Genomic DNA, 26,952 nt, shown 5'->3' with positions numbered 1-26,952 from the left:
AAGGAGTGTGAGGGTGTAAATTAATGTACAGGCAATGTGAATGAAGACAGAATGTCGACTTCCAAATATGCCTCTTGGATAACTCATTTTTAAATAGGAACCTATAGAAAATGCCTTCAAAGTTATTCTCACATTGCACTTGGGTTTTTTTTTTCTATTAGGTTTAGTCTCCTCTTTATAGATAGGGAATTCTGTTCAGAGGGAAGTAAATGGATTTAGGAAGTGATTTCCACATTTGGCCAGTTATTAGGATCACCTTGAGGATTTGTAAAATAATTTAAGGAGGGATGGGAAAGAATGAAGAGCTTTGTAGATATAATAATTCACAGACACCTGTGAGACACCAAAGCAGGCTCTTGGGCATGGCAACCTAGAATCTGAGAAGTTTTTTGTTTTGTTTTGTTTAAAGTAAGCTCTACACCCAAGGTGGGGCTTGAACTCACAACTCCAAGATGAAGAGTCACACGCTTTACTGACTGAGCCAGCCAGGCACCCCTGTGAGGTCTAAACTAGATAAAGATTTTGGAATAAGAGCAAACAGAAGCCATATGCATGGATTAGATCATCTACTGAGAAAGTAAAGGGAACCTAGAGCAGAATCTTGGTGAGTGTTGGCATTTAAGCGAAGGGAAAAACCAAGAAAGGAGACCAAGTAGGAGTGGCTAGAAGAGGGAAGAAGAAAATCGCTGAGAGTCCCAAGAGACTGGAGTCATCAAAGATATCAAAGCCACAAAGACCTCTTCAGGCTAGGTTACGGATGTTCTGAAGATATTATCTAAACTTCAATGATTATCGAACTTCCTTAAAATATACAGCATCAAAATTGCTGGGATGAGCCTATGACTGTGTTCCTGAAAAGCCTCCTGGGTGATTCTAATATGTAGTTGGGTTTGAGAACCATTAATTTAGACGACTTACCTAATCCAGTAACAGAGAAATTTATTTAAAAGCACCAGAAAGATACCCAAAAAAGAAAAATCTAGGCAGAATTGCAGAATATTTTTGATAGCTTATGTTATAATCTCTCCTTGGAAAGAACTAAGGTAAGTCCCTAACTTGCCACAGTTATACAGTAGAATGACGCTGCCATAAGAATAAAGTAATGTCCACAGTAGAGAATATGTCATGTTCAAATACTACTTAAAAATGTTAAAAGGTGGTAAAGAACATAAAAAGCTAGAATTAAATAATTTATTACAAAGAAGCTTTCCCCATAAATCTGTTTCATCAACATACACGACACGATATTCATAACTGGAGTAAGGAAAACTTAAAATTATTGTGAAAAACAAGAATGAGATTCAGGTAACAACTTGTGATTCTGTGCCCTAAGAAACCTATTCACAATAACAGGAATGTTGATTGAACAACCGACCAGAATAGCAAGTTGAAACTAAACCTTCCTTTCATTCCTCCAAATACAAGGGGGAAAAGAACTGTAACACACTTACTTTATAAATCCTTCCGATCTCACAATTGGCCTGGGTGATTAATTAATCAAGAAAGTCTTTAATTGCTTTTTCTATTCCTAAGTAACTAAATATAAATCACCGATCAACAATGAATAAAGTAAAAATGGAATTCTAATAATTCCATCCAATTCATTTTAACGTATATTATTCTGAGAGTCAAGTGTCCTTCTTCTTGCTAAGTAAATGAGATTTTCCTCTAAGGCACAAGTGCATTTTTCACAGATTCTGGAACTCGACTTGCATAGTAGTCGTAATTGCGCAGCGTGGCAAGGACGCCTGCGGAGTTCATGTGCTTCACCTCCTTGTTATACTGAAGGGCATTTCCATGGATATCAGTTAGCTTGCCTACAGAAGAAACATCGATACAACGTTAGCGGCTGGCCAGATGGTTATGTTTCTAGTTATTTTTAAGGGCCTCTTACTTCCCCATGCTATAATATAAATTAATTCTGGATAAGATAGGAAAAATAATGAGCAACTATAAAGGTTTAAGTTTTAATTCCCTTGAACTTAAACTATAGAATTGTGACTAACTGAAAGATAGAAAATTATTTTTTCTCCCTGATTAAAATTAATTTCATTTGGCATTTTTAATTCATATTTCTTGGCATCAATTAATTTCCCTTTTCCTGAGGTGATTACTTTTCCTGTTGGTCTACTCCATTACTACCATTCCCGTTTTCAAAAGTGTTTTCTTCATTCTACCACTGAATATTAAGACTTTATTAAGAGTTTAAGTGAAATATGCTCATCAAATATAATTGTGTTACACTACAGTTTCATTTAGCATCCTAATGAAATGGGATTGTGATGAATTTAACTCTCTTGTCATGTAATATGCTGACGAGATATGATATGGATAATATATTAGGAGAAAGGATAGAACAAAAATCAAGTGTTTTGTTTAAGAGAAGTAAACCGTTATTTAATGGAAATTGAAAAATCATCTTACTATGCATATATTCATAATATTTTTTCAGTCAGATTAAAAAAAATTCTAACTCCATGATCTTAAGCACTAGTACTGAAACATTTACCAGTATTGGCTTAAATGAAACTAAGTGAGATGAAGACAATGGTGATGAACATTTTACTTTTCAAGGAAAAAAAAACAACCCTAGAAGCATTAAAGCCACAAATCAATAAGGGTTTAATTAAACCAACTATATGTAGCTTGAAATCCAAAAGATAAACAATAACTAAAGAAAATGAATTTGCCGAAAAATCGACGTTCTCACTTCGGAAATGCAGGGGTTGGACCGGCTAATGTCTAGGATTCCTTCGAACTTTTATATCCTCAGAACCTAGGTAAAGTAATACTGAAAGATTCTGTCATAGCATCATATAAAAACTATAACACCTGTAATTCCCCAAAATAAAAGGGACTGACCTCCCACAGCATGTAAAATGACTTCTGGAGCACAAGTATCCCACTTCTTACATCCAGGACTCGCAAATACGTACGCAGAGGCTTTGCCTTCAATCAGCTGAATAATCTGTAGGGTTGGAGATGATAATTATCCCCAGGCCATGAAAAGATTGAAGAATAAGAGAAATCGCTTTTTCTATCAAGTATATTTCATCCATTCCTCTGTCAGACTCAACTTAGGTGAAGGCTTTTAGCAGGTTGAAAGGACAAGAGTATTATCGAGAAATATACAGAATACTATAGAATATAGAATCATATAGTGACCTGAGGGCGGGGGAAGTGGTTAAATAAGCTACAAGGAAGAGATCGGAATAGTCTTCATAGTCCTACTTAAACAAAGTTTTTTTTTATTATGTTGGTTTTTTTCTTACTGTAAAAGCAATATACCCGTATATCGTAGACAAATGGAAGATTTTTAATCTTGTAGATTATATAAAGGATAGAGGAACATCAAGTAGTTCTCTATTGTATAAACTGCAGTAAGTCCTAACACATATGCAATGCCGACTAGGCTAACAAGTAGTTTCTTTTTTTTTTTTTTTAAAGATTTTATTTATTTATTTGAGAGAGAATGAAAGATAGAGAGCACGAGAGGGAAGAGGGTCAGAGGGAGAAGCAGACTCCCTGCTGAGCAGGGAGCCCGATGTGGGACTCGATCCCGGGACTCCAGGATCATGACCTGAGCCGAAGGCAGTCGCTTAACCAACTGAGCCACCCAGGCGCCCCTAACAAGTAGCTTCTTAAGTCTTTGGAGTCCTACTACATATTATTGTTTCTACTCCTAAAATATTAATTTTTAAATTGTCATCTTAATAACTCCTATAATTCTCAAACAAAACTGAGGTCACTGATAGAAACTGCATGACTCTAAAGAGTAACCTGCTATCAGGCTTTCACGAGTCATTTGCTTATTTTTTGGTTATACGATGAAATAATCAGTACTGTAAAATTCAGACTTCAAATATTCAGATGAAGAGAGCAGACTGAAAGGAGGAAAAGCTCAGGGAATGCAATGTAACGAATTACTCTTCTTAGTACTCTTCAGAAACACCATCAAACAATTAAACCTTGCCGTAGACTTTTATATAAAAGGTTTTTCTTTCATTTAACAAATGTGCGTCAAGTCTTATTATGTACCAAGAACTATTTCGGGTATATTTTCTTAAGGGAAGAAGGGCTGTAGCCTTTATGAGACTCTTCAAGAAGTCCTCGACATAAAAAAGGTTAATAACTGCCCAACAAGGTCTTTTTATAGGAGAAAAGGTGGGGGATGTGTAGGGTGGGGACTTCTTTCCTAAGGAGGATGGTGTCCCTTGGGAATACAAGACCAAGTGGGATTTTTACGGTTATAAAAGTAAGGGCTAAGAAAAATCACGCCTGTCACTATTTATATTTAGTGAATACCAAGAATACATTTTTTACTTTGAAATGTTTTTGATTCCCCCCCCAACTACTGTTATTTTTAAACTCTCATTTTCATCCTCTTACCAGTAAATGCTTTTGGAAAATCTAAAAATAGTTGATTATTGCTTCCAAAGGGTAGGTGAAGAAAAATGAATTCCACTCAGTTCAGTAAGTATTTACTATTTGCCTTCCCCGGGCCGGGCGTACAAGTGTGAAATGCACATACATCGGGGACTACAGCCGATCCAGCATCACCAGGGTCTGAGCTGGGGGACGGCACGAGATAAGGCTGGGGTGTGTTCAAGAGCCAAAATATAGGGGAATTTACATCCATTCTCACAGGCTTAGATTTTAAATTGTTGTGCAGGGAGTTATCCAAGGATGTGGGGCAAGGAAGTGATATACAGTAAGTTTTGCATTTTTAACTGCTTTATGAGGACTGGGACTGAACAGACAGACCACTTGGAAACCACTGGAAAGTCTGGGTGAGGGATGATGAATTGAAACCTATTAGGGTGGGGGCAGTTGAGATGGACAAGAGGAGACAGGAAGGAATTAAGAAGATACAGACAGGATATGAGGAAGGAAGGAGTCTAGGGTGACTTTCAGGAGTCTGGTGGGAACAATCAGGAAAATGGTAGTACCATTAAGCAGATAGGAAATAGGAGGAAGGCACGTAGGGGCAGGAAGAAAAACGGAAGAGATCCAATTGGGCATGCTGAATTTGAGATATCTGAAGTATATCATCATGATGAGATCCAGGGGGCAATCGGACGAGAAGAGATCAGGGCTAGGGATGCAGATCCAACTCTGTTCTGTTTCACAATTTTCTCAGAAGGATGGAAGCCTAGGTGAAAGAATGGGGGAAGTATCCAGGAAGGGGAGGCAGGCCCATCCTTAGGGTCCGCAGAAGAAAGGTCTAGGAAGTAACCCAAGAGGGTCCTCGAGAATACGAGGGCTGGCAAGAGGCACAAGATCTTCTCCTAATGACTTCTATTAGCACAGAACTCTCTCAGATAAAAAGACTTGAACCGTAACATTTTAAAAAAATTCAAATGTTGCTGAAATGTGCTTTCAATGGTCAATTACAACCTCTAATTCCTTCTCCCCAGCTCTTATTTCACATTTCGGGAAATGCAGATGTGTTCATACCTTATTTCCTGCTCCTCCCACTCGCAGCACATCATCGGGGTTCATGGCCGTGACACAGTCAGTCACCAACTTGTTGTTATGGGAGCGGGTCGTTGTGATGATGTGTTTCCCAGCAGGCACCTCTTTCAGCTGAAACCCAAAGGCACCTAAACCTAAAACTCCCCAGATTGTCCTCCCCAACACAGCATCTGGTCCTGCCTATGTAAGTGAGAGAAACAACAGCAAAGTTTGTAAGCATCTGGAGAAAAATGTCAGCCATACATAGAATATCGCTTTAGGTTAGCACCATTATTTTTTTTTAAATAAAAATATGACAATGTAATGTAATAAAGAACAAGAACAATATCATCCACCATGAAATTTTCCTGAGATAATCAACTGAGTATTCTCTTGTTGTTTGGGTTAATAACTGGATTTGAGAGCTACTGAAGGGAACTGATGGTTATTCCTGAAAGTCCTCAGGAAAGGAAACATCATATACTGATTCCCGTCTCTTTCTGAATCAGCCACTGATCTCATTATTGTTTTTGCAAACAGCTGTTTGCAAAAGGTACTGAAGTCCCCAGGAAATGAAACACCATGTATTGATTGCTACTTTTCATTATCCAAGAAACAAGGATCTTGTTACTATGGGAATAGATAATGGCAATAATGTATTTTGCTGCTATAGAGACAGGGCAACTGAATAGGCTGATACTGAAGAGTAGCCATGGAAAATGGGGTCAGGGTTAAAGATTTTACTGACAATTGTGGTGGTAAAAGGGCAATGACAATGCAACCTTAGCATCTATATTTTCCTTTGCAGCGTTCAAAGAATTTTCCAAAACACTGTTAAAACTATACAGTTCAAATAGAAAAACATAACCTGATGCATAAAATGATTAACACAGTCATCGAAACACCATTATATTAATATAGTAAACATATATTGCAGACACGCAAACATATATTTTACCGAATACCAAGCAAGTACCAGGCACGATACTAAGTGCCCTACATGTATTATCTCATTTAATCCCCAAATAACTCCATGAAGTACGTATTATCATCCTTGTTTTCCAGATGAGAAAAATGAGATTTGGAATCATTGAAGTAATCTGCCCAAGGACTCCAGGAAGATCATAACCAAACTCAGGCTCATCTGTATTCAAAACCAATATTCTTCATCACTAAACTATACTGCCCCATTTTCCTTGTTAAAATGCTTTCCAACAGGGTGCCTGGGTGGCTCAGTGGGTTAAGCATCTGCCTACGGCTCAGGTCATGATCCCAGGGTGCTGGGACTGAGTCCCACATCGGGCTCCCTGCTCAGTGGGGAGCCTGCCTCTCCCTCTGCTCCTCCTTCCCGCTTTTGCTCATTCGTCTCGCACGCTCTCTCTCTCTCTCTCTCTCATAAAAATAAATAAAATCTTTAAAAAAATTAAAAAAAAAATGCTTTCAAACACATCATCTTATTTGCCCACTAACAGTACCCTGGAGTACCCTGGCTGCTGCAGCAGTGAAATATGCTTATGTTGCAGGCTGGATTTCCTAGGAAGCAGACTCTGAGATAGGGAGAGTATTTATTACAGAGTACCCTTAGGAGGGAGGGAAGCATGAGTGGGCAGAGGGAGACAGAGCTGTCATGCAGATCCACCAACAGCCTCAGCTGGCCCGATGGAGAGCTCTGAATCTAGAACTGCCCTTCAGGGTTATAAAAATCAGAAGGAAATACCAGGCACTTATACTCGTGCAATAACCAGTCAGGGGAAACGGACTGCCTTGAGAAAGGGCACACCACGGGGCCTTCCAGCTCTTTACAGGTAAGGCAATCCTTGAAGAGGCGGCCAGCTGAAGGCTGTCTGCTCACAGCTCGCCCTGCAAATGGGACAACAGAGGAACCAAAGAACAAGCACTGGGCGTTCAACATATGTTCATGTGCTTCCTGTGTTCACCATCAAGTCTACACTACAGGAGAGTCTTAGAACCTGAAAAGTACAGATGGGCTCTGGTGCCCATTGGGCTTTCTCTTGATTGCTGAGATACAGGTCACGCTTTCAAGGAACGTATCTATTAATTCAGCTCTCCAGTTATTCTGAAAAGGAAAGGAAAGCATACTAAAGAGTGGACACAGGTATTCTGGTTCCTAAGATGTCACAGTCCCTCCGTGAGTATGTAGACAAAGAGATGTGACCAGGGGATCTGGCACCGTGGGGAGGGAAGGCCGCCAGCCAGCCCTCTGCTGTGCTCCTCGTCTCTCTGTCTCTCTCTCCTTCAGAGCACCACACCAGCTTTCTCGGGGGTGAGAAAGGCTAACATTGTCATCTTATTTCATAATGGTTCATTACGATTCATAGTGGTTAAGAAGCTATCTCCGACATAGACATATAGGCAGATTAGGTTTCCTTGCACTAAGCCACACTGTTTCTTTTAAGTGCCCACCAGCTTCAATATCTGTTAGAATACTAAAGTTTGAATTGTTAGAAGTCTTTCATCTGGCTCAAGAAAGCACTATAGAGTATTTGCTAAGGGCCTGGACCTGGGTTTCTTTCTTTCTTTCTTTCTTTTTTAAAGATTTTATTTATTCATTTATTCAGAGAGAGAAAGCGAGCAAGTGCAGGGGAGTGGCAGAGGGAGAGAGAGAGAAAGAATCCCAAGCAGACTCTGCATTGAGTGCAGAGCCCGACTTGGGGCTCGATCTCAGGACCCCAAGATCATAACCTGAGCTGAAATCAAGAGTCGGACACTTAATCCACCGAGCCACCCAGGCACCCCTGGACCTGGCTTTCAATCTCCAGATCTGTCAATGACAAACTGAGTGGTCTGGGGGCAAGTTACTTGCCTCAGTTTCCTCTTCTTTAAAACAGGAACAAAGTTTCCTTAAAGGACTGTGGTGTGTATTAAATGAGATCATGCATGTGAATCCCTTGAGTCTGGCAGCATACAGTAAGCTCATGACAAATTGTAGCTATTATTATTATACTTATACTGAGGATTACTTAAAATTAAATCTCCAGCCTTGAATACCATCAACAGAACCGGGCAACTTTTCCACTTGTCGCAACAAATTTTAAGGCATAAAAGAGTAGAGGACGAGAGGAAAAAGAGAGTGCAGAGGAACTGTGGTCAAGGGAGAGGCAGCGATGGAAGAAGCAAACAGGAGGAAGTGAGCTGGGACATGGGACGGACAATGGCCACCTGGAGTACCACAAGTCACCTGCCTCTTTTCTACCTACTAGTGGGGCCAAAACCCCACTAGAGCTATTTTTCTCACCTTTGCTTCATTCCTGTGTTCCCTTAACCTCTGCTTTTCATTTTTCTGTGGAAAACGAATACAATGTTTCTAATCTCAGAAAGAAGTGAGGGAAAGTATTAATAACCCCTAAGCACTGTGATCTGATGAAAAGTGCCATACATTACAACATTATCTATGAACTAAATGCCCCTCTTTTAAGTAATGGTATTAACTTACTTTAAAGTTTACATAAAAACCACAAATTTGTGTCTGCATATAATGCTGTATAAATGTTAAAGTCATATTAAAAGAATTCACGACACTTAAGCAATTCAATATGGGAGACTTTCCTAATAATGCACTATTTTTGCTAAATGATTTTAAGAAGCACAGGATTATAAATAAAGTTATAATCGTACACATGAAAAACAAATTTATCTTAGAAGCAGAGATTAATCCTGCTCTTAACTCAAATTAGAAATTCAGTAGTAATAGTCCCCACTCTGGTGACTTTGATTCTCCAAAGTTCTATCAAGATCACATTAATGTAAATACCTCAAATATTTTACTGCAACAATTTCCTTTAACATTTAATGAGATTTCATGGTATATTTCTGCTTTGGAATTACATTAGTCTCTTGCTTCTAAGGAAGACAGTTTGTTTGGAGTATAATAGAAAGTCAGAGCAGATTAGAGAGACAAAATAAGAGAACTGAGTACAAGAACATATCTAGCTCTGTTATCAATGCTGACTACAATTTAGGCGCTATGTAGTATTACCTGGAAGACAACATGGCTAGCATCTTTTCTTGGTTGAAATGGTTCATTTCTTCAATATGCTTCAAGAACCACTTGCAATTCAGGTGTCTCAATGACCAAGCTCATCAAGAACCATATCAGTAATTCAGTAATTCCCAAACTTCTGCATTTGAATCATGAGGCATACATAAAATATATATATATATATACACACAAATACATACGGTGTGTCTGCATACACACAGATACATACATATACATTCCTGGTATCAATGCCCTGAGAGGTTCTGATTCAACAGGTCTGCGGTACGATCTGGGAAGCTGTATTTTGTAGACCTCCCCAGTAATTGTACGGGCAATGAAGTTGTAAACAACTGGGTTAGATAACATCAGGAATCATGTAACACTCTACTTACTTATCTAATGAAATATTTTTGTATCATTTATAATAATACCTGGTAGTTGTAATATGGCTGGTTAATAACTCCTGCTATGGCTTTTCCTTCATAAGCAATTCCAATAAGGACTGTCACATTGTCAAGAAGACCTGTGAAGAAGAAATGAGTATCAAGAAGATCAATGATATAACTTGCTCATATTATGACTTATCATCGGCACATCAATTGCTCCAAGCTATTTTTGGAATAAAGGAAAGAAATCTGTAATGATTCATCCATGATCAGTCCTACTTCTGGCAAAATGCACAAATTATAAGAGATGGCTGGCCAGAGTCAGACGTAGGATCTTTGGTTACTTAACTGAATCGACAGACACGGGCTCATTAGTACTGTCTGTATACCTACTGAAAAAGCCAGCCATAACTCTGCAGCCACTACTGTTAGATTCCTGGGCCCCTCCGCCACCTTCCATGTCACTGCTGCCTGCTGGATCACTCTCTACTCCAGGATTATTGTCTAGACCTGCATTGCAAGTCTCTAAGGTAAGGTTTCTCAAAGTGCAGTCTACGGATTACCAAGCAGCATTGGAATTAACTAGCATAATTTTTTTTTAAAGTATGCTCCACACCCAACATGGGGCTCAAACTCACGACCCTGAGATTGAGAGTTGCACGCTCTACTGACTGAGCCAGCCAGGCACCCCTTAACTGGCATAATGTTAGTATTGATTCTCAGGGTCCTTCCCAGAGCTAGTGAATCAAAATCTCTGGAGGTGGGGGTCAAGATCTAAACAATCTATCTGGGTGTTCTTATATATACTAGGCTGTCTAGAGCTTTCCTATTTCTTAATGGATTTATAGTGACATTTTACTGCATACACATACATATACATACACGTGCATACATACTGTGTGACTGACTCATTACAGATATGTCTCACCCAAGTAGAGTTTTTTCTAATGATTACGAGAAATCTTGTTTTTAAGTCATGAAGCGGAGAACCAATATAAGAAAACCTATGTAGATCTCAGTTTCAAAAATAAAACTCTAAGCTTATATATGGTCTGCTCCTAAAACCTAAAACTCTGGCTCTGAGCCTGGTCTTTTTACTTTAATGCTGCCAATTTTATTTTAATGTGTTGCTTTCTAATTTTTCTCATCTTAGGCAATTTCAGAAAGGAGAAATATTGTACCGTGTTCCCAAACTCATCTTTAAAGGTGAAGCTGTGAGTGAGAAGGCAGCTCACAGATGGCGAGGGTGGGGGGCGCGGGGGGGAGGTGTGTGGACCTGGCAGGGGAGGGCGTGGTAGTAGAGCAAGCACACCTGGGCTTTTCCTTGTTCTCTCCCCCAATGGAGCTGGGGGTTCAGCGTGGTCCCTTTGGTAACCCTGGCTTTGGGTCAGTTATTCCCACCTGGGGGACATTAGAATCATGGCACTGGTAGAGGGTCAGGGGGTGGTATTTGAAGGGACTGAATTTTCTCCCTCTCTGTCTTGACAATCACTGATATACAATAATAGCGTGGATAAGCATAAATACAGCTTCAGGGCATAGACATAAAATATGATACTGGGTTGTCACGCAGCAGATGAACTACTAAGTATTTCCAACTAAGTATCACATACTAGACCCATTGCTATCAAAAACAAATACCAAAGAGATACCAACCTTCAGTATATTCCTTGGTACCATCCAGAGGATCAACCCACACCACAAGCTAAAAAAAGGGAAATATCCAAATTAAGCATACGACATTTAAAAAATAGGTTTAAGTAGATTAAAAACACCTTTTTTTTTCATTTTTGAAGTTATATTTTGAATTGCTTAAGCTAATATCATCAGTTTTGTGATAGTAAAAAACCTTACTGTTTTGTAATCATGGGAAAAGTCCATTTAAATTAGAGAAAAGTCTGATCTAAGAATTTTAAATAGGAAATGCTTCACTCATCCATTTACTGTCACCTGAACACTAAACACAATGCTATGAACACACTGAGGTCTAGGTGGTGGTACAGGGAAAACTTTAAAGTGGCATCAAAAATGTTTTAAACAGTGTGTGGCTGCTACTCACTCTGACATATAAATGCTGATTTTTAAAAAAAAATAATGATGGTCTAATTTTAACTTAAGGACACCGTTTATATCCAGCCAAGAAAAATGAACGGTTTATAAACCGACAGTAGACAGAAAAAGAAATCCCTTCAACTTAGGACTTCAACATGATTCAGGATATGCAGACCCACCAGAATTACAGTGCTTGGCATGAATCTGTGAATGAAGCCCCCTTCTCCCAGAAGACACCACATCTCACTGTCTTTGTGTCCCCCCTCCCTCAGAGCAAAGTGCCCTACTCACATTAGGTACTGATGAATGTGTGTTAAGTCAATCAAACCTCAACAACTGAAGAATTAGCATAGTTATCTGAAGCTACAGATTTAAACAACTTTATAAAGTAAGCGAGGTGAGTTTTATAGCCTTCCAAACATAAGGCAGCGACCTATCTCACAGCTTTCCGGCCTCAATTACCAACGAAATGTTTTACTACCAAACCTACTAACAAATTAGATGTTCTCCCTAGAAGTATTTTTAGTAATAGTTTTAGAGTAGAGAAGAAACTGATAGGATGAGGAACAGAACCCTATATTAACAGGTCACACATTCCCATATGGTCGCCTGACACTTCTGTGCTGGCCCTGAAAGATTTCAAGTTCCTAGGGGCCCCTATTTTATGTCTACCAGCTTTTCGACCTTACAGGCAAATTTTATTTACTAGAGCACAAACATGAAGGCTAACAAAGACTTAAATAATCATATGGCTCATACATCCTCTTCTTTAATAGCACTGTACTGGGATGGGCACGGCCGCTGCAGTATCTCCTCCCACTGACCATCTTCAATGAGCTCTTGGTCCACTTCTTCAAAAGGCAGATCCTAAAGCAAATAACGCTGATGGTTACTGAAGTTGTTTGGTATTCACAGAGCACCCTTCGTCTTAGTAACAGAAGAAATGCAACATCAGAGTTCACTAGGCCTTCCTGTTTCCCATTTATGTTAAGAGCTTACCCTGAGTCAAAAAATAAAGCACACTGACTAAAATTGCAAAAATGACCACATATAGTTCATCAAAGTTGACTACAAAAAAAATTCCATCTTCATTATCCTGAACAGTTTTTCTAAAAAGAAATCTAAGTGTTATAAACTTATTTAAATAAGTGGCTCTGCAGATGTCCATCGCCAGATGAATGGATAAAAAAGATGTAGTATATACATATAATGGAATATTACTCAGTCATCAAAAAGAATGAAATCTCCCCATCTGTAATGATGTGGATGGAACTAGAGGGTATTACACAAAGCAAAATAAGTCAATCAGAGAAAGACACTTATCATATGATCTCACTGATACGTGGAATTTAAGAAACAAAACAGGATAATAGGGGAAGGGAGGGAAAAATAAAACAAGATGAAATCAGAGAGGGAGACAAACCATAAGAGACTCTTAATCATAGGAAACAACCTGAGGGTTGCTGGAGGGGAGGGAGTGGGGGGATGGGGTAACTGGGTGATGGACATTACGGAGGGCATGTGATGTAATGAACACAGGTTATTAATAAGACTAATGAATTACTGAACTCTACCTCTGAAATTAATAATGTATGTTAATTAATTGAATTTAAATTTAAAAAATAATCAAAAACAAAAACAAACAAACAAAACTTAAGAGTTCTGACTTCACTCTAGTTTCCATAGGGAACACTTAAATGGCTTTAAATGCCTAACCCGCCCTCAACAGGATTCAGTGTATAATAATTCATCATGAATTAATCATTAAAAACCTATCTGTAAGCATAAGATTCCTGCCCCTTATTATCCTAAGCCCTTAGTAAACACACTCTCAAATATCAAAATAAATAAATAAATAAATAAATAAATAAATAAGTGGTTCTGACATGAGATACTTCTCTCTCAATTACATGAGATGCGAATTACTTCACTTTCAGTGTTATAGTCTTTGGACAAGTGTGCAAGGAAGCCTAATTAAAAAAAAAAAACAACAGAAACAACAAAATCCATTTTATTCCAAAATTCTAGAACTCTGCCCATCTCATAGTTTGCATGCTGATTATTACAACAGGAACCCTATCTTCTGTGGTCAAGAATTGAGACATCTGCCTAGAAATGGACTAAAATATTTTATAATCAGACATTTCCTTCAAGTCCAAGGAATAGGCTAATTATTTTGGTGTTAAAACACCAGATGTAACACTTGAGATAGTAACAGTAGTACGGAAGTCATTAAGTGGCAATTATAACTCCATATGGGAAACAGCTCCCGTTAAAAAATTAGTGCATCCCTGACAAGTCTTACCTCTTCCCCTATGATTGTGAGCTTCGGGAATTTCCGTGCCAATGAAGAGCATATGCTCATTTGTGCCAATCGGTCAGCTTTGGTCTGCAGGTCTGTTGCACAGGTCTGCAACAAAGAATGTAAATTTTAGCAGAACTAATCTGAAGTCAGTTGTTCTCTGATTCCTAATGCATGAGTGTCTATGTCATTTAAGTTGCACTGTCTGTTTTTAGATTCATGGAACTTAACACCAAATGAGTCAACTAGTTTCCTGGCTTGGTTTATCTCATGGAATTTATAGTGGTTAAAGTTTGGAAAGGAGCTTTTAGATTATTAGAGCACTTTTTCCCCCATTTGAGAAATCCCCTTCATAAGATCTCTAGATCAATCTTTTGCTTAAAAAGATGAAGAGATAGGAAATTCATAACTTTTCAAGGCAGTCAAAGCTAAAAACTATTTTTAATTGTTTGAAAGGTATTCCCAATTTGGATCCTTCTATAACTTCTACTCACTAGTCTTCTACTGATCTACTTAACATCTACTTAACATCTACTTTCCTAATAATTCAACAGGTCCTCAGGATGATAGAAAGAATTCCTATTTCTAAAATATAAAAACTATGAAAATGAACAGCAATAACATTTGATATATAACATTCTCACTCAATCCCTATGTCAGATAGTCATTCCAGTAAAAGACAGTGGAAAATCTTGCAAATGACAGCCACAACCTCTTTTGTTAGTCTGCTTTCAAAGAATTATGACATGCTGCAATTTATATACGTCTGGTTAGGTAGAATTACAGAATGCATTATTTTAAATAGTAAAAATTTTACAATACTTTTAATGAAACAAGGAACGATCATGAAAATCAAAGACTTTTATGCTACACTGAAGTCTGCTGGTTACCTACATGCGAAGTACTAGCCTGCTGGAATTTTGGGCCACAAAGACAGAGATTTTTGTTTTATTTCCTAAAGAATTGTGTCTGGCACACCATAGGTACTTTAGAAATACCTGTTGAAACTTCTTAAAAGAATTGTTAAATTTGAAGATGACTTCTGTATCAATCAAGTCTAGAGACTACTCTCTAGAGAAAAGCAGACACATTGACAGCCATAAAGTATATGAGGAAAGCTGTCCCAATTCTTTCCTTGTCCAGGATAATATTTCCTGCTCTTTCTACTGACATAGTGCCAGACTGAAACTGAATCATCTGAATCCTTTGTGTGACAAATTTAATTCTGCCCAGCCTCTTTTAAAATGAGGTGTCAACAAAGTGCCTGACCAATAGAGAGGACAGGGAGATCGTTACCTTTTTCATTATCTATTACCTAGAAGTGCCTGATACAGAGGACAGGGAGATCATTACCTTTTTTATAATCTATTACCTAGAAGTTTGTTACCTTTTTCATTATCTATTACCTAGAAGTGCCTGATACAGAGGACAGGGTGATCATTACCTTTTTTATAATCTATTACCTAGAAGTTTGTTACCTTTTTCATTATCTATTACCTAGAAGTGCCTGATACAGAGGACAGGGTGATCATTACCTTTTTTATAATCTATTACCTAGAAGTGCCTGACCATACAGAGGACAGGGAGAGCGTTACCTTTTTCATTATCTATTACCTAGAACTGCCTGACCATACAGAGGACAGGGAGAGTGTTACCTTTTTCATTATCTATTACCTAGAACTGCCTGACCATACAGAGGACAGGGAGAGCGTTACCTTTTTCATTATCTATTACCTAGAAGTGCCTGACCATGCAGAGGACAGGGAGAGCGTTACCTTTTTCATTATCTATTACCTAGAAGTGCCTGATACAGAGGACAGGGTGATCATTACCTTTTTTATAATCTATTACCTAGAAGTGCCTGACCATACAGAGGACAGGGAGAGCGTTACCTTTTTCATTATCTATTACCTAGAAGTGCCTGACCATACAGAGGACAGGGAGAGCGTTACCTTTTTCATTATCTATTACCTAGAAGTGCCTGACCATACAGAGGACAGGGAGAGCGTTACCTTTTTCATTATCTATTACCTAGAAGTGCCTGACCATGCAGAAGACAGGGAGAGCGTTACCTTTTTCATTATCTATTACCTAGAAGTGCCTGACCATGCAGATGACAGGGAGAGCGTTACCTTTTTCATTATCGATTACCTAGAAGTGCCTGACCATGCAGAGGACAGGGAGAGCGTTACCTTTTTCATTATCGATTACCTAGAAGTGCCTGACCATGCAGAGGACAGGGAGAGCGTTACCTTTTTCATTATCTATTACCTAGAAGTGCCTGACCATGCAGAGGACAGGGAGAGTGTTACCTTTTTCATTATCTATCACCTAGAAGTGCCTGACCATACAGAGGACAGGGAGAGCGTTACCTTTTTCATTATCTATCACCTAGAAGTGCCTGACCATACAGAGGACAGGGAGAGCGTTACCTTTTTCATTATCTATCACCTAGAAGTGCCTGACCATGCAGAGGACAGGGTAGTTGTTACCTTTTCCATTATCTATTGGCTCGAAGTGCCTGACCGGTACAGATGACAGGGCGATCGTTACCTTTTTTATCATTTATTACCTTTAAGTATGTGACAGGTACAGAGGACAGGGAGATTACTGCCCGTACAAAGGACAGGGAGATTATTACTAGAAGTGTCTGACCAATACAGAGGACAGGGAGATTATTACTGTTTTTCCATTACTCCTTAGCTATAGGCTCCTATTGGAGCACTCTGTCAGCTTCAGAGGGGTACTGATAAATTAATAGATCGACCAGTTCCTTCTTCTGGGTCCAGTTACAAGAGTTGATGACCAGCTATCCTCCAACCCAGGGAAAGCCAAATCCTAGAGTCCCATTGCTTAAAGCAGTTCATCTCAAAAATGGTGCATAAGAGGGGCGCCTGGGTGGCTCGGTCATTAGGTGTCTGCCTTCGGCTCAGGTCATGACCCCAGGGTCCTGGGATCGAGCCCCGCATCGGGCTCCCTGCTCCGCGGGAAGCTTGCTTCTCCCTCTCCCTCCCCCCTGTTTGTGTTCCCTCTCTCGCTGTGTCTCTCTCTGTCAAATAAATAAATAAAATCTTAAAAAAAAAAAGGCTGTAAGATTAGTAGCCTTCTGAAAGTCGCTGAATTACATTGTTGGTTTATCACTGAGCATGTACGTTGTCAACTAAAACCTCTTTTTTAAACAAATATAAATCAGATTTACTTATTACTTGAACACAAATATTTTGGGAACTTATAATTATTCCTGATATAATATCCTGTTGGATTTTGCCCTCTTTTCTTAGTGTTTGTAACTTTTTGAGTACTTTTTCTGTGATCCAATATATTAACTATTGTTTCCAGGTTCATTTTATTGATAAATTTGATAAGTATGATCTCTATATCCTCCTGTTCCACATTTTTGAGAAGATACATTCAATGAATTTTTAAAACTGTATTTAAGTTAAAGGTTAAAGAGAAAAGGACAGAGTTGGAAGCAGAGTCCTATGATCTGTCCCAATGATTTTTTCTTGTTGATATGAATCGTGAATTAAAATGTTTGGGTAACATTGTTCACCCACTTATGAATATACCTAACAGTGGTTCAAGATGGGGGATGGGAGATGTCACGTCCATATTTCTCAATAGCTTGAATTTTTTTTTGACAATGAAAATTTTTTTTCTGAAATCAAGATATATTGTATCTACTTCCTATACTATTAAGCCCATAAATCTATCAAAATTAGAAATGAGTTTTACTTAACTTGTTCTTGTGATTTTCATTCTATTATTTTTTTTAAGTTTTATTTATTTAAGTAATCTCTACACCCAGTGTGGGGCTTGAACTCATGACCCTGAGATCAAGAGTCAGTGCTCTTCTGAGTCAGCCAGACACACCCCGATTTTTATTCTTATTTTTTTTTTCTAGCTGGGGGAGGCAAGGAGAGGGGCAGAGGGAGACGGAGAGAATCAGAAGCAGGCTCCACATCCAGTGCAGAGCCCGATGCGAAACTCGATCTCACGACCCTGAGGTCATGATGAGCTGAAATCAAGAGTTGGACGCTTAACCGACTAAACCACCCACGCACCCCTATTCTTAATTTTTAAAAGCACTTAGGTTGAATGTCCTATAATTAGTTTATCTGAACTTATTACTAAGTTGTTTTTTACTCATTTTTGGTCCTCATTTTTTTCTGCTGACAGCCTTAGATAGATGTCTGACTTAACAACAACTCTATTTATAAATCATTATAATGTTAATAGTTATTTATACCCTGTAATTTTCTCACTTGGGCAAAATTATAATACAATCTTCTTTAAAGGTTATGATAAAAAGTCAATATATGGAAACTTACATTTAAAAATTGCAACGTGAAATGATAACCAAATCTTGTAGAATAAATTATATTTTGAACTAGAACACATGCATAGTAGGATTTTCTTTTAAGAATCAACTATCACTAGGGGCACCTGGCTGGCTCAGTCAGTAGAACATGCATGCAACTCCTGATTTCACCATTGTGAGCTCAAGCCCCATGCTGGGTGTAGAGCTTACCCAAAAAACAAAAACGAAAAGAATCAACTATCATGATAAACTATCTTTCTGATAATTTACCTAAGTTTTTTTTTTAATTTACCTAAGTTTTTAATTATCATTCTAGGGGGAAAATAAAACAACAACCTTGTCTTGTATTTCTTTTCCATGAAGAAGAAAAAAGTTTAAAGCTCTGACTATAAGGAATACTTATTTATATGCCAGATTTTACCAACATGTCAAGTTCACTAAAGACTCAATGGCCTGTAACAGATTACTTTAGGATATGAAGCTTGGTTACAGTGCTCTGGGGCTGGACAGCAGTCAGAAGGCCTAACCATGAAAGTTTTGGATGCAGGAAGTCTGGAATCATTTTCAAAACAGAAATGGAGCCTATTTGAACTAAGGGTCTAGCAATCTCCACAGGGGAGACATTAATTATTTCAACTATTGAAGTGTGTCCAGATTATTATATCCTTTAGCTAAAACGTGAAGGAACAAAAATAAAGTTGGTATGAAATGAGATGAGACTTTCAGTACCTTCTCCACAATACCCAGGTCTCCTTCAGCAATAACACGTCTGACTATGGTTCCTGCCTTTTGAGCAATAGAATATGCTGAGGCTACAAGCCGCATCAACACGGTGTGACTGGAAGCCATGATAAGCCCTAAGGGGAAATTAAGAGAAACATTGTTACTTTCAAAGCCAACTACTGGTTTCAGTCACTTGAATTCAATTCAACACATATTTACTGAGTACTTAACTGTACAGATCCTTTAATAAACATTTGCTAAGGGACTTGGAAAAACCTCCATTTCAGCATTAACTCTCAATAAATTTTATAGTATTCACTCTTTCTGCAGATGGGACATTTTGAAGCATGGGGAAAACTGGTGCAGGCCTATGAGCACGTGAAAAAGTTTTACGTATGAGGTACATGTATATATCTGCAAAGGCTGTGGAAATTCCACCAGGGGCTAAAAATGTAAGATATAACATCTGCCATGGACAAGCTAGTATTTTGGTGGATTAGGGGTAAAATATCGTAACCTGAAGTCTGTAACATAAAACTGGTAAGAGCCAAGAGGGGTATGAATAACATAAGAGATGTGGGTATATGTACAGAGTAATTAAAAAAAGGAGGGGTTGCATGGGATTACAATAAGTTTCTAAAAACCAATGAATGTTCCATTGGAGATTAAATAAAATTTAATCTGCTGGCTATTTACTACCATCATCATCAATTGCCAGATAAAGCGAATATGCAACACACCTAATTGGGGTGAAGACCAATCATCTGGACAAGTAATGAGTGTCAGAATAGCCCCTGGCCCAATGGAAAATATGGGAAAAACAGCCTTCAGCATAAAGTATATTCCTCTTTGAAAATACAAATTCAAACCCTGCAATTTTAGTGACTGTTTTGAGGCTGGGATGTACCACCCAGACTCCCTTCAGGGCTGAAGAACATTTCCCCAGCTGCTTAGAGTGCCACCAACAGATGGCTTTTAGCTGCCACCTTTCTTTGGGAATTTATCTGCTGAGAAAAGTCACTGCACCTGCAATGGGTCAACAGAGGGGATGGGTTTAAAGGCCACTCCACACTCCAACGGGGCTGCCACCCCAACTCTGCTGGGTCACCGTAGCTTCTGAATGCCCAACAGGGTTGGTTGACTAAGGCCTTTGCTGAGACTGCATCACGCCCAACTCCCCACTCCCCCAGGCATCACTACCTTCTTCACATTTCCCGTAAGTGATCCCAAGAACACTCCCTAACAAACCTCTTGGACTTTTTCTCTGTCTCAGAGGGCTCACAGGAAACCAACTGATGACAAAAACTCTCAGCCCTCCAATCGAATCTGGTCAGCATTATTTCAACTCAACAAAGGAACATAATACAGAACAGAAGGGACATTAAGAACCTCAGTTCAGCAAGTCATTATTCCACCACCAATTTCTTTTTTTTTCCTACTGCCAATTTCTGACTGCATATTTGATCTGATGTGCCTTTTAAGCTCTTTACATCTTTTTTCTCTCATCCGAATTCCAGTCACAGGGATTATGAACATTAATTGAGACAATAAACAAGTGAAGGGTTTGAAACCCTTCAGAAGGAGAACAGAATTGAATTGTGGCCAGTAGTTGTCTGGAATAAAGATGAAAATAAAATGAATTCCTATGTACTTAAATTCTCTTTACCTTATTACATCATAATCCAGCTAGATTCATTTTATTGGCAGGCTAGGTAAAAAAAAAAAACTGCTTATGAAAATTACTAACACTCAAATAGAAAAGAGGAGAAATAATTCAGCAAACACTTTGTTGACCTTACTTCTACTTCCTTATTATCCCTGACCAGCTACATATCTGATTTATTCTACAGTGGAAAAGGTAGTCTTCAGGCAACTAATCATGTCCTACCCAAATGTCTTAACTACTGAGGATATTTTAATATGTGTTGGAATGCTCATTCAGTCCCCAAGTTATATAAAATGTCATTGGTGAAAGGCAGATCATTTTCCCTCACTGTATGGTAGTGTTGTACCTTTTCACAGATATCACTTATATTTCAGCCAATTAAGCAATCATTCCAGCCTTGTCAGGCTTCCTAAATGACTAAACCACTTCTTTTATGTTTGCCACATCCACAGTATTTTCTTATAAAGACAACCTTTTAGGCTTGTTCTACGACATTCCTCATAAAATGCGTACTATATGAACTGCCATTTAAAGCTAACACCAGTTTCGTAAGAATGTAACAGGTTTGAGGTAAAGAACAACAGTGATTTTTAAAGAGGTCCCGCAAATCACTTTTAGCTGGCAAATAAAATATTCCTACCAATTTCTCTGAAATACTTCTTCGGTCCAAACATACTTAGTAATGAAGTATTATTATCTCCTTGTCGAATATTTTTCTTACATATTTTTTCAACAAATGAATACAATTTTGGCCCTTAATAAAGAAAATGAATCTAATCATATTATGAAAACACACCTGGAAAAGAGATTCCCGTTAGCCTTTTTAATTGCGGCCCCTTCCAGAACCCAAGTGAGAATCACCTTGTAGATTGTATTGATGGAGATCCCGCAAGGCCGCCGCCGCCGCCAAAAAGCTACCTGCAAGTTGCTAACTTCCGTCTAGCAGCTCAGGTTATATACACAGTACTTCCTTCTCTACCAGGTTTACATCTTCTGGGTCCTAAAGCACCACCCTCTGTGAACACAGCTTTATGACAGCTTACTCAAAAACGGGATAAGGCAGCTAAAGGCATAGGCACGGGAGCCAACCGCCAGCGTTCAAACCCTGGCTCTGGTGTATGTTAGCCATATGAACTTGGGAAAGCCACTTAAATTCTCTGTGCCTCAATCTGTAAAATGGAGCTAATAATAGTCTCTATAGCATGGGGTTGTTGTAATTATTAAATGAGCAATGCAAGTAAAGCACTTGTAACAATCCCTGGCACAAGGTAAGCACTAAATCACACTGGCTAACCATTACTGTGATAACTGTCCTCATTACTGGCTATCCTGAAGAGACAGCAGGGTACTGTTCCGGGCAAAAAAATTCCTACGGCTTCTGCAACTTTATTTTGACCCTGATGATGTAATATGATAACCAATACAATCCAGAATCACATTACAGATTCTTTTTCATAACATTCAGAGCTTGAGGCTTAAAGTAGTATGAAAAAAGGTTGTATGCCACTTACGGCTATCAACCTAACATCCCATCCTTTAAGAAATCTTTACAGTAGCCAATAGGGCTAGTTCTGAAGGATTAAAAACAGGAATCAAATGATCCATTTCCTTTGACAGCCTGGGAAAGGTAATTTGAATTCAATATAAAGGTGGTGAGCACGTGAGGATTAGGATCTAAAAAGGAATGATGGGGGTGCCTGGGTGGCTCAGTCAGTTAAGCGTCTGCCTTCGGCTCAGGTCATGATCCCAGGGTCCTGGGATGGAGTCCCACATCGGGCTTCCTGCTCAGCAGGAGCCTGCTTCTCTCTTTCCCTCTCCCCCGACCCTGTTTGTTCTCTGTCTCTCTCAGACTCTCTCAAATGAATAAATAAAATCTTTTAAAAATGAATGACTGAAATGTTGGGATCCAAAGGGGTAGGTGCACCCCGATGTTTATAACAGCAATGTCCACAATAGCCAAATTGTGGAAAGAGCCAAGATGTCCATCGACAGATGAATGGATAAAGAAGATATGGTATATATGTATATGTGTACACACACACACACACACACACACACACAATGGAGTATTATGCAGCCATGAAAAAGAATGAAATCTTGCCATTTGCAATGACATGGATGGAACTGGAGGGTATTATGCTGAGCAAAATAAGTCAATCAGAGAAAGACATGTATCATATGACCTCACTGATATGAGGAATTCTTAATCTCAGGAAACAAACTAAGGGTTGCTGGAGTGGTGGGGGGTGGGAGGGATGGGGTGGCTGGGTGATAGACATTAGGGAGGGTATGTGCTATGGTGAGCACTGTGAAGTGTGCAAGACTGTTGAATCATAGATCTGTACCTCTGAAGCAAATAATACATTATATATTAAAAAAAAAGAAGATAGCAGGAGGGGAAGAATGAAGGGGGGGAAATTGGAGGGGGAGATGAACCATGAGAGACTATGGACTCTGAAAAACAAACTGAGGGTTATAGAGGGGAGGGGGGATGGGAGGATGGATTAGCCTGGTGATGGGTATTAAAGAGGGCACGTTCTGCATGGAGCACTGGGTGTTATATGCAAACAATGAATCATGGAACACTACATCAAAAACTAATGATGTAATGTATGGTGATTAACATAACATAATAAAATGAATGACTGAGTTCCCAATCAAAATACAAAGGTTGTATCTTTTGAAACCTAATCAAGTGATGCTAAGGTTCAAGGTCATCTAGAAAAATAAAAATATGAGCATAACAGAGCAATTTCTGAAAAAGAACAATGAGCCAAGATACTCTCCTTACCAGTTATCAAAATATGATATAAAACTATAGTAATTACACAGTTTAGTCCTGGGCAGAATTAAATCCCAGAAGTAGATCCAAACACACTAAAGGTGGTATTTCAAATCACAAGGGAAATTGTGCAAAAATGGTGGGAACAGTTGCCAATCTTTTTAAAAAAAAATGTTGGAAACGTTTTGCATTTTTGTATCAATATACATTCCAGATCAATGCATGATTTTAGAAGTAAAGAAAGAAACCATAAAAGCATGAGAATAAAACCGTGTGAAATATTTTGTAAATTTGGTAAAGGACTTTTAAACATGAGAAAAACTAAGAATCTATAAAAGAATATATTGACAAATTTGACTGAATGAAAATTAAGATATCTATGTAATCAAATTACCACAAGCAAAGCAGATGATTGACAAAATGAGGAAAAAAATTTTGTATCATGTACCAGACATCTGAGTTAATTTTGGTTATGTAAAGGGCTTTTACATCAATATGTTAAAGATGAATAATCTAGTAGAAAAATGAGCAAAGGACACAAATAGGCTATTCCTATTAAAAGAAAAACAATGGCCATTAATTACACGAAATGCTCAGTTTCGTTAATGATGAAAGAAGTGCAAATTAAAACAGCAAAAGATGATTGTTCATGTGTAAGACTGGCATAGATAAAAACGCCCAGTGTTGGCTAGCCTGTGAGGGATCATCCTCCTGAGCACTGTGAGCAAGGATGCAAAGTGGTTAAAACCTCTTAGGATGATTTTGAAAAGTTTACTGAGAGTAAAATGTACACATCTTTGAAACTAGCAATTATATTTTCAGGGAAACCTGAATAAAGCAAGCAAGGCTACAAGTATGTAGGAGAGACAGTAGGAAGAATGTGTGCTATTTGAACGAAATTTAATTTCAGACATAAGGCAGTTTCTAAATTTGAGTGCACTAACGAACCCACTGCCTAGGTTTGCCTTGTTAATTCTACAATAAATAGCCATGAAAAGACCCTGGAGGACGAAAATAAACGCACCGATCAACAATTAAATTGTTGACACTCAAGAATCTAGGTCCGAAATTGGAACATCTAGAGAGGCAATCTGACTCAGGCAAACTTTTTTCTTTTTTAAACATAAATCCCTGTAATCTCCTTGTATCTGTGCAAAGGGGTGGAGTTAGGGGACCAATAAATGAGTCAGATCTGCCCAAGGTCTTGCCCTGACTCGCAGGGGAGAAACTTACTGTGACAAGCCTGGAACAAAGATAGACGAAAGACACTTGAAGGGTAACAACAGAAAGCTATCAAGCAACAGGTCTCTCGTTGGGTCCAATACCTGGCCGCCTTCCCGTCAATAGGTCGAACGTTGGTGGATGTAGGACAAACCTACCGCAGCTACTGAGCATGCGGGAAATTCGGCGCAGGCGCAGAACACCTACTCCCACGACCGCCGGAGACTTCCGACCCGCCAGAAAACTCCATTTCTCCGTGTTTTTCCCTGAACTCTCTGGCGGCGTGTGTCGCCTACTGTAATAGCGAGAGGTGTGCCTGCCTACTTTTAAAAGATTCATTCTGGTTTCAGGGGTCTTCCAGTCCACTTTGCACACTCTTAAAATGTTTATTGGACTAGTGATATCGCACTGCGGTGGTCAGGGAGGGCCTACCCTCGAATCCCGGGGTCCGTGGACTGGCTTCCGGAGGTCTACGACCCCTCCGCCTCCGCTCCCAGGAGCAAAACGGTTTTATGCAGAATTGTCACTAGTGCTTACTTTTTTTTTTTTTAAGATTTTATTTATTTGACAAAGATACAGCGAGAGAGGGAACACAAGCAGGGGGAGTGGGAGAAGCAGGCTTCCCACGGAGAAGGGAGCCCCATGGGGGGCTGGATCCCAGGATCCTGGGATCATGACCTGAGCTGAAGGCGCCTAAAGACTGAGCCACCCAGGCGCCCCCCACTTATGAGATTGTTAAAACGGTCTCTGACCCTTTCATATGCTTGCCAGTAAGTCCTGGGAAATACTCTCTTTTCCTGACCAGATAATGATTTGTTATGTTAATGATTTGGGGATTGGGTGGTGGTTGTTTTTTTTGCTTTTTGCTGCACAGAAGAAAATCCGCTTAGGATTGTTATTGCACTGATAAAAGTAAATAAACAAGCAGAAACAAATTGCCTTTTATTCATTTAGGCTTTCACCATATATTTAAGGAGCACACTTTTTGTGCCTCCCTTGTTTATGTTTGTGCGTGGAGGTAGATATGCAATGAAAATAGAGTGAATGGGCAATGCTTTTTTTTTCAGTATTAAAAAGGAGGGCAAGGTGATTATAATATCGCAAATAACGTAAGATGGCGGAGTTAATAGCAAACATCAGTTACAAAATAAATGTAAATTGCTTAAACACATCCTTTTAAAGACAGAAATTCTCCAATTGATTAGGAAATGAAACCCACTATATTATTAGAGTAGAAATTAGAGTAAGAAAAACTATCAAAGGGAACATTTTGTATTGTAAAAGGTATCCTTTATATTAATAAAGGTACTACTTTATTTTAAAATTAGATAAGTAGCCCACGACCACATTCTCATTGCTTAAAAGAAACAAAAAATGCAAACGATATTCTCTGCCAGGTCTTTTCTTACAGCATGTGTCCTGGGATTGGAATTTTGCTTTATCTCTCCTGACAATGCAGAGCCATAATGCACCATCTAGTTTTGTAGTTTAGACACTTAGACACATCCTAACTCAGAATACTTATAATTTTTTATGATATTTTCCCCACTACTATACACTTGTTTTAGCTTCACCTAATTCAACAGCAGTTGGTTTTGTGTTTTGGAGACTTGTCTTTACTGGACTCTAGGGAATTCCCCTTAGTTTTCATAAAGGCAATTACCTTTGCCTTAAAGGAGAAAAAAAAAAACATTGGTTTTGGGAAGAGAGCAGTCAGTGAACCATTTTTGATTCTGCATGCTCTTTTGTAACTCCCAAACTTTTATAATTAGAAACAAATAATAACTTCCATTAAAAAAAAAACTCATCAGAGAGTAGCAAACGGCTACCATTACGTGGAGTTCTTGGGAAAGCTTTTACCTTTACAATCTCATCTGATTTTCATAATCACCCTGAGACTCAAGGCAGACCATTTATTGTGGTAAAAATATATATAACAAAATTTACCATTTTAAGCTTACATTAGTTCTTATAATTAAATAAAGTAATTACATAACAATTACAACTGTCTTGAATAAGTTTAAGGATAGACATAACTGACTGTA

The 26,952-nt window shown here is 38.7% G+C and overlaps 1 protein-coding gene across 4 annotated transcripts; it reads right to left on the bottom strand.

Moving 5' to 3' along the window:
- Positions 1-1,177: 1,177 nt before the first annotated feature.
- On the bottom strand, positions 1,178-25,059 carry BPNT1 (3'(2'), 5'-bisphosphate nucleotidase 1). 4 transcript variants are annotated; one of them, XM_028104788.1, is made up of 9 exons: positions 24,920-25,059; positions 19,245-19,372; positions 14,198-14,302; positions 12,652-12,759; positions 11,497-11,545; positions 9,886-9,977; positions 5,458-5,655; positions 2,863-2,968; positions 1,178-1,817 (listed from the first exon to the last, which is right to left on the bottom strand). In XM_028104788.1, the coding sequence occupies exons 2-9, from the start codon at positions 19,362-19,364 to the stop codon at positions 1,669-1,671; spliced, it is 927 nt and encodes a 308-aa protein (XP_027960589.1). In that variant the 5' UTR covers positions 19,365-19,372; positions 24,920-25,059; the 3' UTR covers positions 1,178-1,668. The 4 variants fall into 4 exon arrangements, with proteins under 4 accessions (XP_027960589.1, XP_027960592.1, XP_027960591.1 ...); XM_028104791.2 differs by having other exon boundaries at positions 25,012-25,056; XM_028104790.2 differs by lacking the exon at positions 24,920-25,059 and adding an exon at positions 21,766-21,844.
- Between the last annotated feature and the right edge of the window lie 1,893 nt (positions 25,060-26,952).

Source organism: Eumetopias jubatus, unplaced genomic scaffold (genome assembly GCF_037043125.1).
Source record: "Eumetopias jubatus isolate StellerSeaLion01/CBP00866 unplaced genomic scaffold, mEumJub1_p1.0 scaffold_12, whole genome shotgun sequence".
Classification (NCBI taxonomy): domain Eukaryota; kingdom Metazoa; phylum Chordata; class Mammalia; order Carnivora; family Otariidae; genus Eumetopias; species Eumetopias jubatus.
The sequence above is the reverse complement of the archived record's forward strand: the minus strand, read 5'-3'. Positions and strand labels throughout refer to the sequence as shown.

Excerpts from the sequence above, each read along its gene's own strand:
- BPNT1 (XM_028104788.1), bottom strand. The coding sequence starts at position 19,364 with ATGGCTTCCAGTCACACCGTGTTGATGCGGCTTGTAGCCTCAGCATAT. Across the intron at positions 12,760-14,197 it reads TCACAATCATAGGGGAAGAG|GATCTGCCTTTTGAAGAAGT; the intron begins GTAAGACTTGTC and ends TATTTGCTTTAG. Across the intron at positions 11,546-12,651 it reads GTGCTATTAAAGAAGAGGAT|CTTGTGGTGTGGGTTGATCC; the intron begins GTATGAGCCATA and ends CCCTTTTTTTAG.